This window comes from Pleurodeles waltl, chromosome 3_1 (genome assembly GCF_031143425.1).
Source record: "Pleurodeles waltl isolate 20211129_DDA chromosome 3_1, aPleWal1.hap1.20221129, whole genome shotgun sequence".
NCBI lineage: Eukaryota > Metazoa > Chordata > Amphibia > Caudata > Salamandridae > Pleurodeles > Pleurodeles waltl.
Window position 1 is genome coordinate 1,930,993,115 of NC_090440.1, and position 13,632 is coordinate 1,931,006,746.

The 13,632-nt window shown below is 38.7% G+C and overlaps 1 protein-coding gene across 2 annotated transcripts in view; it reads right to left on the reverse strand.

Moving 5' to 3' along the window:
- Window positions 1–13,632, reverse strand: part of BLTP2 (bridge-like lipid transfer protein family member 2) — a 727,711-nt gene that overhangs the window by 491,040 nt on the left and 223,039 nt on the right. For both annotated transcript variants that reach the window (XM_069226186.1, XM_069226185.1), the window contains exons 7-9: window positions 10,076–10,298; window positions 9,128–9,242; window positions 8,160–8,284 (exon numbers count right to left, since the gene is read on the reverse strand). In XM_069226186.1, the coding sequence (XP_069082287.1) occupies window positions 8,160–8,284; window positions 9,128–9,242; window positions 10,076–10,298 (463 nt within the window). The remainder of the gene's footprint in view (window positions 1–8,159; window positions 8,285–9,127; window positions 9,243–10,075; window positions 10,299–13,632) is intronic.

Consider the following 13,632-nt stretch of genomic DNA (forward strand, 5'->3'; position numbering starts at 1 on the left):
AAGACTGTAATCAGGCCCTTAGTTTAGGAGCAGTTTTCAGAACAAACGGATAGAGGATTTAGTTGTGAAAATAGGACAAAACAGTCTAATGCAAGTTATATTTCTAAACAAGGCCCAAACACTTTGGGGAGTTATTTGCTCATTTAATATTTTATCAGAAGATATATACCAAATCTTCATTTTGTGGCATCCATACAAAATGCACCGCAAACACCTTCTTCTCTACAACAAGCAAGCAAGCCAGATATTAAGAATGGCTTTGTAAATTTGAAAACTACATAGTAGTTATTGATTTCATCAAGTATGATGCTCACTGGGCAACCTTGAACCTTTAATCAGCTTGATTGTGCTGGACAGAGGGTTGGCCAGAAGCGCCTCTAGGACAATCTGGTGTTTGGGATGAATATATAGAAGCGAAGGAAAGGATGAGGAAACAACTTTCGGAAGAACTAAGTGTGCTTTTGGAGAGACACAATTTCTTCAGAAGAAAGCTGAGCAGCGATGAGTCGTGAAGAATATGTAGCTGCTTTGAATATTCTAGCCTCTTCATGTGATTTTGAAAACTGTGAAGACATGTATGTAAGAGAATAGTTTGTGTATAATTGTTTTTTTAAAGAAAACACAAAAATGCCTTCTCACATGTGGGAATTTTATCTTGAGTGAAATAACTAATATTGCGAAAAGCATTGAAAGATCAATTGTTTCAACCAAAGCTTTAGTTGGGGGGAAGCCTTTTCCTTTGTAGGTTACATTGATGATGAAGGTGCAGTGTGACTCTTCAACTCAAAGAAGAGAACACAGATATTTAAATTGGAAACACAATGCAGCAGTTGCTCCAGATGTGGTCCTAAAAGCAATGTTGGAAATAGTCCAATGTGCCCAACTACAAGTAAAAGATTAAGAATTGTAAAAGAAACTGGTCATTTCCAGTCTGTAGAGCTAACAAAAGTTACACAAAAGCTTGTAGTGTGGATATGAATCAATGTGACGACAGATTGAATAGTGTTGTGTTAACGGTTGATTCTGATGTGAACATTATGGACTTTTTTGGCAAGACAATAAAATGTCCACTGTGCGAAGCATGTATTGAGGATGTAACAATAAAATTGATGGCTGATTCAGGAGCGCCCACAACTATCCTGGCAGATACAATATTTTTTAAACTAATAGTGAAAAACTGCAATGTACTAATATTAATCGTAAAGCATTTGGACACCAAGACATTGAAATGCTTGGTTTCTTTGTAACACTGTTGAATGCTCAGGTAGGACAATTGAAAGTTTATGTAGCAGTTAAAGCCTGTGATATAATTTAATACCTTCCTATTAGGTGAGCTATCTGGTCAGGCAATCGGGACCAATGAGGTTTGTTCTCAAAGTATAATTGGCAAATTCTCTGAAGAATTCAACAATAGAGTGGGTAAAGTTAAAGGATCTGTACCTGACCTTAACCTCAAGGTTAGTGCAACACCTAGTGTGCAAAACGTAAGCATATCTCAGTGTTAAAAATAACCTCAAAGTGTATTGAATGAATTATGTGCATAAGATAAAATTGATCCTACTGATTCTTCACCTATTGTTTTGATGCATAAGCAGTCTGGAGATTAGCTCGTATGTATTGATCTTTGCAGATTAAACAAAAAGATGTGGTAGACTGCCACCCACTGCCATGCATTACAGTTACATAATTTTTTTTTTTTTAAAGTGTTTGCGTATTTCTACAGTGTTATGGTTTTAAGTAACTAAACAATAAACCTTTATTTTACCTTGCCATGCATTGAGGAAATACTTGCAAATTTACAGAATGCAAAATATTTTTCCATACTTTACTTACATTCAGCTCACCATCAAATTGAACTTTCTAAAAATATGTCATGATTTTACAATATTTGTTATGCTGTTTGGAGCATATAATTACCTACAGTTGCTTTTGGACTTGCTTCTGCTGCTAGCATGTTCCAGAAAATGAAGGATACATTGCTTAACAATGTATCAAATGTACAGATGCTCCAGGCTATCCTAATGTGTACTAAGGATCCTGAACATCATTTACTGGTGCTTGAAAGTGTTTTGAACATTCTCAAAGATAAAGGTATGACCGTTAGACCTGAAAAATGCAAACTGTTCACCACAGAAGTAGACTACTTGGGTCACACCATCTCGTTAGAGGGAATCAGTCCTAAAGTTTGCAATTTTGAAGCAATACAGAAAACTCCTCCACTAATTGAGAAAGTTGCTTTACACTATTTTCTTGGATTATTTGCGTATTATGCCAGTTTTCTGCCTGGATATGGGCTGATGGTAGAACCCTTAAGATCACTAATGAAAAAGAGGACAAGATTTGGATGGTCAATCTCTCTGAATAATGCTTTCAAAGAAGTAAACAAAACACCAGCTTTGCAACTGTTTGTGTCTGGTAACACAGGTGTAATTAGCGCTGATGCCAGCTTGTGTGGTTTAGAGGTTGTATTGGGACAAATTACTTCAAAAAACCTGCAGAGACAAAGTCACATTAAAGCACAATAGAGACCGAGGTTTTAGCTTGCGTGTGAGCGGTACAGAGTTTAAAACTTATATCTGGGGCACGTGTTTTGATGTATACACTGGTGTACTTGATAGATGGCAATGGACATGGTAAAGCCTTGGCTCGTTTGGTAAGGTTACTCTAACATTCAAGAATATAACATATCCATCAAGTATGTGCAAGTTAAAAGAAATTTTAGAGCTGATCATCTGTCCATGATGCCGTTCAGAGGAAATGGTAATGATGAAAGAGAAGGAGAGGAAAAAGGAGTGTGTGGTGACACCGACTGATGCAGTAAGTGGCTGCAAGAATGTGATTTTAGATGCTGATTGGATTAACGCATCTGAATTAGATGAGGTTCTAAAACAAGTGATGACTTTGTCAGAAATACGTGGCCACGCAACAAATGACCTCAAAATGCATGCACAGGTAGTTTCCAAGTTTACTTGTAAGACTTGCATTTTGTTAAGACAAACTTCATTTATTCCACCAGTTACCTTACAGACAAGACTCATGAGATTATCTCATGCTGGACATTTGGAAGGGGCTCTACTTGTAAAAAATGGTGTAAATTTTATTGGTGTCCAGGTATGGATGCTGAAGTACGCAACAGGTATATTCGTGTCCAGAGTGTTTAATTTCGGAAAAACTATGAAAAATTCAAGAGATACAGTTATGTACTGCACCTCTACCTGAGAAGACATGGGAGAAAGAGTACTTTTAGATTTTCAGGCCCATTCAATTTGCTTTCCACAGAGATGAGGTTTCTGGTAGCATTAATAGAGCACTATTCAAAATGGATTTACTTTTTATTTATTGATTCAGCTACTACTAAGAAAGCTTTGACATTTTTGGAGGATGTTTTTATGTTGGAGGGCTTACCAAGATACATTGTGACAGGAAATGGAACTCATTTTGGCTCACATGAGCTGCAGAATTCTTTTGGCTTCACCACACATGAAGCATTTCAGGTGGCATTGTACAGTCCAGATTCAAACAGTCTGCTTGAGAGAGCAAACTATTTATAAAAAGAGGAGATTCAAACAGGATAAACGGCTGGATTGAATATTAAGTATTTGAGAGAGAAAGGTTGGTCTTACTTGACATCACAGCACAATACTACAGAAGAAAATCCTCATAAATTGTTGAAGGGCGGGGATTTTAATACTGTTCTTCTTCCGGACTGGTTGAGGTCAGGTAATTCACAGAATACTGGCAATTTAGCTATGCATAAAGAAAAGATAAGATAAGTAGTCGATGGCAAGCAAAAGAAGAGAAAAGTGTATTTTGGCAACAGGAGAAATGGTAAGGATTTGGATTTTGATGTGGGTAACTGGTTTATTGTCAAGAACCCCACGAGAACTATGAAAGGTGAATCCAAGTTCTTGCAACCTGTAAACGTCAGAGTTACCAAAACTTCTGTTCTTTTGTCTGGAAAAAGGTGGAGTAAGATTAAAATTATCCCCATTTCTGATTGCCAGGCAGATATAATTAAGCACACTCATGACTGCAGTGGGTTGGACAAGGCCTGGTCTGCTTTGGAAATCAATGTTGAAGTCGGAACTACTTCAGAGGTTTCAATTTATGTGACACAAGTGAACTCTTCAAAAGATTTTTCCACACCCAGTTCAATGTATTTGGCAGATTCACTTAATGCTAGGCATGAACTCCGAGGTAAATTAAGGCACTGCAAGTTCAGCTGAGAGTATTAATCAAGATCTTGACTGTGACTCAGTAGGTAGAAAAACTTGCAGAAATCGTACAATTGCCAAACAAGTTTGCAGACTTTGTTACGTCTTGTGTTTGAATTTATATCTCATGTGCTCATTTATTTGTGTAAAAAATATGTATATCATTACATGTTTTTATTTGTTCGGGGGGGAAAGGGTCTAATGTGATATTTTGATACGTGGATGTTTGATTATCATATGCTGAGCCGTGATGTAATGTGATGTTCTACTTTGGAATGTACCTGATGATTCTGGAGTTTCCCTGGAGTCCGGTGTGTGTGGCAGTTGAATCTTCAGAGGATCGTGTCTTTCATGTGTGGGGTCCTTCTGAAAATAAACACTTATTTGGACTGCTCAATGTGTGTGGTATTTAACTTTCACACTACACACTCCACTTATTACCACTGACTGTACATTAATCCTTTCGTGGCCAACCCCAGACCCATTTATCAACTTAGATTTTTTAACATTTTTATCGTTTGAATTTTCATGTCGTCCACTCCCTCATGCTACACATAAGATTGCTAGTTGTATACTTTATAAATTGAACTCTGTGAACAGCTACCAACATCACCTTCATTAAGGAAGTCTTCAAGTAGTTTACCATTTGCAATTTTTAATACATATCAAATTTACAGTTGAAATTATCCTTCCTTCAATCTGCCCTCAGTGCACATGGCCACACCAGGGACTCCAAGCTCCACACAGGATGTGTCGAATTCCTATGGCCCGATGCACAGGATATATTGTTTGGGGTCAAGGACAACAAGTTTTATGTTTACTTTGTCCTTGGGATAAGTAGGCTCAACCAGCGGCAGCACAAAACCTTTGGCTGCCAGTTTACAAGGAAAAAAAACTGTCTGCAGTTGAGGTAACATTTGTGTTCACAGGTTTATGCTGTTCGAACTAATATTTATGGCTCATTAATGCAAAGCCTTTATTATTATAGTGCACACTCTTTTTCGACGTTGTGAGGTCACACACTGCACTACTGACAGTGGTTGCAGTAAAAAAAAAAAAAAAAACGCATACACGTTTGAAAGTTTAACAAAATGAGGTTATCTATAATGCTCCCAGAATGCTCTCTTATTAGATGCAAATGTTTGCAGTAGTTTTTAAGCAAGATTGATGATTCCTTGCTTTTGAAAAAAAATGTTCGGAAAATAAGCAAGTAGGAAAAGAAGGTTTTGCTAAATTACTGTGAGATTTTAGGTACCATTTCTTTGACACATCATTTAGTAAAATATGTTAATGCAAGCTAGTATTTTCCCAAAATATTTATAATTAAAAATCATTGTAACTGTTTTCAACAAAATTATGGGAAGCATGAAAATAAAAAAAAGCTCTGGCAAAGCCAACCAATCAGACATTGGCGGTCAGTCTTTAGGTTTTGTCAATGCTTGTCTTGTTTTGACATGGCATTTCTAACACTTTATTGTTGTGGGAGCTGCCAGGCCCTGGCCATTGTAACAAACATTGGCAAAAAGCACAAAAAATTGGTCTACGAAAGCACACATTGCCACAGTGCTTTGTGGTACAGAACAAAACTACTTGGCGTACCAACATGCTCCTTGTGGAAGAGCAGAAAGCTATCACTCACTGTAAAGCCAGGTAATGTATGGATAGAGTGAAATAGAATTTTAATAAAAACAACATGTCTTGGTTAAAGCCAGACATAATGAGGGTCCCAATTCTTAAAGAAAGTCACAAAAGTGCACCAATGGTGTATGTCTTTGCATTAGTGGCTTTCATGATGTGCCAGAATTTACAGAAGTAGACCAGGAAATTCTACTCCTAGAAAATAATTTGAACTGTATTTTGGCACAAACAAATATGCATGTGTAGGATTGCTCATGCGAAAATCTTATGAGCTTTTACAAATTCACTTTTCTATCCAACCACTTTTTTCCTGACCCTGGAACAACTTCTTCTACCCTTGCCAGGAATACATTTCCAACCTCTCTCAGTAGGGGGAAGATTAGAGACGAGCTGTTAAAAATCATTAAAACATGCAAGTTAGGAGGTTTGCACTGATTCAAAGGCATTCCAGCCTTGGAACTATTGTTTACTGCTTCCTCCAGCCCTAGTATGTAAATCTGTGTAAAGGTGGCAAGATAAATAAATTGCTATAGTAAGGCTTGAAATTGCTAGTATCACGCCCTACTACAGTATTAGCCCTGACATAATCAGAGGCTATTATCAGGGCTCCTACATAATGAGATTGCTGCCATAATTTGTCACTGAACTACATGGTACTAAAGGGACAAGTAGATTTTTTCACAGGACAAGTAGATTTATGAAGCAACCTGTCCGATGGACAAATAGATATTTTGTTAAATTCCACACCCCTGTCCACCAGTCACTGACAATGTGTGATGTTGCGGTACTCCACCCACAAAATCAGGCACAATGTCAACTCCTGTGATAAGAATCAGATTTTGAACCACTTCTGTAAACACTGTTTTCAAGTTTTCTACAGTAAAGTTTCAATATGTCCCAATGTAAAAATAAAATGCTTTCCATTCATCTTCCTCATAAAAACACAGAACGAACTGAGGCAACATACGCCATCAAACCTTTCTGATTGTGTGACATCAATGTGTTCATCATACAATGCTCCACATGACTCTGGAAAAAAAAGGCAGATACACAACTGCCTGGTTTCCAAAAGTGTATTGAGCGGTACCCGAAACAGGCGTGTCGCATGCGGTGTACCTGTTTCGGGAAGCCCCCAAATGAATTCCGCACATCTTGCTGTAGCGGTAGTCAAGAAAGCTACCAAGGCTTTAAGATGTTTGTGCACCATGATGACTCTCCCCAGAAATTCCAATCTGAAAACAAAGCAGGTAACATTAATGTCCCTAGATTCAATAGATTTTCTTTACATGTTTGAGTTTGGTGCTTTCTCAGTTTCTGAGTACATTTTCTCTGTATTCCTTTTTTCACAACAGAATTCTTCAGATTCTAGAATGGTTTCCCTGAGTTTTCTTAAGGGATTTTCCCCTTTTGTGTGCAAGGTTTGCCGTAGATGGATTTCTTTCATTTTTTGTATTAAGTGGGACTTAAACTAAAATTTCTTCACAGAGATTTGTATCTTGCTTTCCACCAAAACAGTCCCATTAGATCCTTGTCCTGAGGAGACCCCAAAAGCTTGTGCAGTTGAAATGCATCAAGATTACAACCTAGGAGTAGATGCTACTTGAAATCAGACCAGCGTGGCATTATTTGGAACTGTGTGGAGTAAACTAGTGCCCACTATGGTCATTATGTTTCTAGCTACCCCTGTTGTGTACTTAGCAACACTAGACAAAGAATCCATAGAAACATGTCTGTGTACTTTTTTTGCCTTACATTTTTGGAATGGTGTTTCTAGTTGAATATTTTTGTAAAATGTATTTTCCACTTTGCCACTATTGTTTGCACTTTCTCACTGGTGACTATCCTAATTGTTTCCATTTACTCCCTGAATATAAAATGGTAATCATATGGCATGTGATTTTGTGTTTTTTCTCATTTGATGTATTGATTGCTTATTTCTAATTTGCTTTAATGTTGTTGTACTTTGCTATATTAATATGTTTGATAAAGAAATTTCTTGTGGGACAATTGAATAACTTCCTTTGTTCTCTTGTTTAATATTGTAAATAAACAACACTAGGGAGGCACGTCACTTCTCAATACCAAACTCCAACTAAACATCTCCTCGAACATTTCTTACTAGCTTACATTTCCCCCCCGCAACTCAGTCACTTCCCACACACCAAGCCCACTTGCCATCCCACATGTCCACCTGTTTTCCCACATTTCCGGCTATCTCTCAGCCAACAAATCAACAATTGCTTACACTCGTGTCCCACATAACTATCAACAGAGCAAACACCTTTCCAGAAAGTACACTCCTACAACCTTCTAAAAGGAGCTCTAAGGTCATCTGGGGCAGGTCTGAAGAGCTGGTAAAATTGCGCAGAGGTAGCTGCTCTTCTTCGCCAACATGCAGAAGACGCAAAAGTTTCATCGTCCAATTCAGATGCCTGAGGAGAAAAGTATAGGGGAGAGGCATGAAAATAGTATTAACAGACGGGGTAGGAAAATAATTTAAAAAAAATTAAGCTAATATCATATGGTTGGGAGCGAGGAGGATGGCTTTGCTAAAGCTCATTTCCCAAAACAATATCATGTACATAGACCAATGACTCATCAGCTTTCCAAATGGCTCCTTCCTTGCTTTCTGCTGCGGAAAAAGCTAGGCACAAGGCAGCATGTGATGCACAAGGTCCCAAAAGGCAGCACCATAACTAGAATCAAGAAAGGTGGGGCTCCCATCAGGGACACTAGAGACACAAACCCACTATAATCAACATACGTAGGCACTGATTTGGGTAGAGAAAGGGGCATACTATCTGGACACTGGGAAGTAAGAGGAGACACTTCAACATGGGAAGGGAGACGCAGAGCACCAGCATATGACACAAGAGGCAGCACATACACTAAGGATTCGAGAGTTGAAGCATTGACAGCTATCCCAATAATCAATTCCCTGAACATAATAACTAAGTGTGATGTACAGACCAGGATCATAAGAGGTGATGGGCTGACCGGGGTCTTGAGAGGTAATGTAACAACCGTAAACCAAAGGGAGTGATGTGTTATGAAGGGGTTGAACAGACCATCATCAAGAGACACAGCATAGAGACTACGGTGAAGAGATGTGGTTCCAACAGCATAAAGAGATGCAGAGCACAGACTTTGAGAAGAGTAGTGTCAACAGATGCAGTGCAAAGATCAGAAGCAGATACACAAGAAATTCTGGCAGGAAATGCAGCCACGGCTTCCCCACTCCTATACCCATGCGCCTAATTTAGTGAAGTAATAACCTTTGCTGGCTGTTCATTGATAAGACAATGTTCGTGTTCTCAAAAACCAGCTCCAGCTTCTGAGGAATGCGCTGCAGGAGTCCTTGGGGATGGTTCTGTGTAGCTATAAATGACTCTGAAACAAAAGTGTAATATCATTAAGAAACATCTTAGAAAGTGGCACATAAAACTCCAGTATTATCTAGGGATTTTTAAATCATCATAACTTAAAAAAGGGCATCCCTTCAAGCTTCTCTTCCAATTGATCTGTCCCAGCAGAGCACAGCTCTTGAGGTTCTCCATACAAAATAGTTCCCACACAGCGGGTTTATACCAAATTCCTATAACAAAACTAAAAATAAGAATGGGGCTGTCTGCAGTGGTTTCCATTAAGTGCAAAGCATTCAAAATAACACAATAAAACAATGCAGAATGATCAACAGCTACATTTCAAACCAGTGACTGACTATTCTGCATTACAAAATGTGCATTTACATTCTCAAGGCTTATGTCTAAATACTAAAGTCATTCATGGTTTGAAAAAAAATACTTCCCCATTTCTACTAATGCTAGCTTAACTACAGGTGATCTTACTACTAATTGCTCTAATGCATGTGGCTAGTGCTGCTGCTACAAATGCTATTGGTACTACTAATGTCACAAATACTACAGACAGTACTACTTGTGCTGGTAGAACTACCATTAACCATAACACCAGTACTACTATTCCTACTACTACCACTACAAATAGCAGCCCAAAGACCCTTTAAATAAATAGTCCATCTTCTCAAACTACATGGAAGCCACTGTATTGTTTCGTGTTCGTCTATGTGCTACTTAGAACAAGCAAGATTGTGATACAGTTCAGTTTTGAATCATTGTGTTCATCATGATGTTTAATAATGGCACACCCCCTGAGGGGTCAGTCTGTACCCAGGGGAAGAGGACAACAGCATCCAAAGTTCTGACCTGTTTCTGAGAGCCCCAGTTGCTCTTTTGTGTTCTGTTGCTCCTGGCCAGTTCTGGGTCCTGCATTGGAGAACCATCTGTGGATCAGCTTACTGTGAAAAAGACCCTCATGAAGCTCGGCTTGGAAATTGTGCACTTCAAATTTGATGCCCCTCAACTGTCCTGCACTCAGTCGGCACTCCATAGACAGAGAAAGAGAAAGCTCAGCAAGGCACGAGTCATCCTGTGGAGAAAAAGGATCAACATAATCAGAGACTTTAAGGGGCATCAAGAGAGAGAAAGGGGCATTAACAAGGCATTGAAGCCTACAAAGGACAAAAGTTATTGAAGTGGAAGTCGTTTAAGAACTTTGAAAGGAACTAGGTTGTGCCTAGGTTAGGCAGAAGCCAAGACATCAAAATGGACACAGATTAGCCCTTCTAGTGTTGCAAATGCTTCAAGCTCAACACCCCAGGGTGTGGAGAAAAAGAATTCCAGCTCATCAATCACAGCACAGACCCAGCTGTTTGAGAGAGTCTATGGCCTGCCTTGGATGAGAAAGGTCGGTCTCAGGGGCATCATAGGAGGTGGGTCCAGAAACGTGTCTAAAAATCACCCCACTCCTTCTACAAAGACAGCTGTACTGCAATGTTTCCGTTGGCCACCTACAAAGATAAGGAGTTATAGTCTTTATCCCTAGTGTGTGAATATTCACGCTTGATGCAAACAATTGACCCACTATCACAACGGCAGCTATGAAATGCATGTATTTATAAGCTTTCAATTGCTGTGCGAATCCTTATGTTAGCAACATTTGTCTAGGGCATTCAGACGTTTGTATGGCCTTGTGGTGTGCTGCATGATTATAGGATTACTTACTGCACAGTATTTGTTCAGACAGATCCATCTTCTCAAAATGAAACTAAGTGATAAGACTGAACTGGTGAAGTAGGATGACTATGATGTGTCCAATTCGAAAAGGAACCTTTGGAAGAGTGGTCCTTCTCTACCTGTGTGTCTTTTTGAGGAACCTGGTTTTGCAGACTATCCTCGGATTAAAGGTCTAGACAGCAATAACTGCTTAGTCTTTTCAATGCCCCCACCCAACCAAAAAACAAGAATTGAAGGGGTTAAATGTGTGAGAGAAGAAAACACCACGGCACATCCCAGGATCAAGGTGAGAAAATTTTATTCATTGGTGTTAAATCAGGGTGGAAATCCTCTGATATCATGAAATGCACTGGATACGTAGTATGGAAGCACTGTACAATTTTCATGTTTGTGAAAAAACAGCCGACACGTGTTTCGTCATCCTTGACTTTTCAAAGGCTATAAGTATATACAAATAGGATGTATCAGTCACAGAGCTTAATAATACATAGAAATCAGAGTGGATTTTTGCTTTGGAGACGTGAAACAACATTGGAAGTAATGGATAGAAGCGAGAAGCCCAGTGTCCTAGGATAGTGTGTACAAAAAATTTTGAGAGTAAAAATGAGGACGATGCCTACATCAGCCAATGTGTTGATAGACTAGTAATATAGCAGTGGGTGGCAGGACGGGAAAGAGCATACTAGTGCTCTTGTGCGAAGGATAAGAGTGGCAGGACACAGAAAAACCATGCAAAAAAACATTTAGTGACTGCAAAAGACACTATTATCTGTGGTGTACCAAATGATTAATGATCTTCACCAGTGCGGTAAAGTGGATATAAGAAAAATAAAGAATGTACAACTAGAAATGGTATGTTTAGGCGGGAAAAATATAAGTGCATACCTTGTAGTATACGAACTAAATGGTTAATCTTGATACAATTCCAAGAAATCTGAACCGTACAGCATAGTGTACAAGTTGTAATATAAATGTAGTTCAATGCCCGAGACCATGGTAAGTCTGAAAACAAGGAGGAAAAAATATAAATGCGGTGAGCTAGAAAAATGCCAGACGAAGTGCAATATCGTATAAGGTCACAAATCCAAAAATTTGGTGTTCACACGTCGTTAGGGGCGAAATAGAACTGGAAAAAGTCTTATCGCGAACAGTCTGTAGAATATAAAAGGGAGAAGGGGGGTGTGATCGAGTGGCGGAAACTGCTGGCGTCCCGCTGCCCATTAATAGCGAACAAAAAGTAATGTAATTGAAAATATTCGATGTGGACGTGCGATCTGGGGACTAGAGAACTTCTAAAGAACCCTTTAGCCTTTTCCACGGGTTTGGAGGAGAAAAAGACTTGACAATAATTTATATCATGGTGGACTACAAAATTATAAGAAAAAATAAATGAAAAATATACATGAAAATGTATCGGGCGGGGTGCAGAATTGATATTGGTAAACGGTCACAGGGACAAATATAAGACCTGCATGTCATTGGGGATGAGAATAGGACTAAGGAAATCTCCTTTAGGAGCGCTCTGTTGAAAATAAAACAGAGTGCGATCGAGCGGCGGGCTCCCAAAGCGTCCGAACGCCCTTAGGAGCGGAGACAAGGTGGTTGAACAAAAATGGGAGAAAAACTAAAATCATAAATTTAAGGGACGTGAGCCCTAGGGAGGAGGGGAAGTGAAAACCAGTTGAACTCGTAAGCGGATTAGACGGAAACGAACTAAGCAGGCAATTCTTACCTTCAAGGTGTCCATGATGTGTGTAAGCCGTGTGTGTATGGCGTCGTCCCAGAGACGTTCGCCAGCCAAGGAACCGGATGTTTATAGTGGAAACCGAGACTGGGCGTGTGAATAGAAATGGGACTATACGGGCCAAAATTGAGCCGCCATGTTTGGACGGAGCAAGGGGAAGTCCGAGTAATGTAAATGATTAAAAAATCACGTGTTCATGTTGAAACACAGGGAAAATTTCTGATAGATTAGTGGATGGTAACTATGTTAGAAAGAGATATAGCAAGTTACCCGCACCACGTGCAAGCATGCATCAAAGGCAGTAGTCTACTTTGATGTGTTAAGTGAAAAACAATAAACATCATGCTAGGAGCAGGGATGTATGTACCCAGAAGACAAAAGTAATGAGCATATCTAATATTACAGTTTCGAACTTAGAAGAAAAATATGTTTTAGGAATAAAAGATATATAGTATAAAAATTAAATAATTAAACAGTGAAAAGGACTACAGAGGATATAGAATTATAAACAATAAAATCTCATGAGTAATATCAGAAAATGTGAATGAACAAATCAGCAACCACAGAGCCAATACGTAAGAATATGCTATTGAGCCAAGGCAAATAAGCAGGCATATCGTGACAAGCAGAGTTCATGGAAACTTACAGTTCATGTAGATTATGTAATACAGTCACAAATCACATCTCAGATATGATTGTAATAACATAACAGAAAGTGCTCCTTATTTCAAGTTGAAAATCTATGTCATTGATTAAGTCTCTCATATGGATATTACAGATAAATCAATTCAATTCAATTCAAAGAAGCTTTATTGCGGCTACAAGAGCCAAAAAAGCGCGAGCAGTAATAAATACAAATAAATGCACATGATAAAATAAAATTGCAGGTAAATATGGTGATAAAAGGGAATGAAATATAAATAAAAATTAAAATGGAATAAAA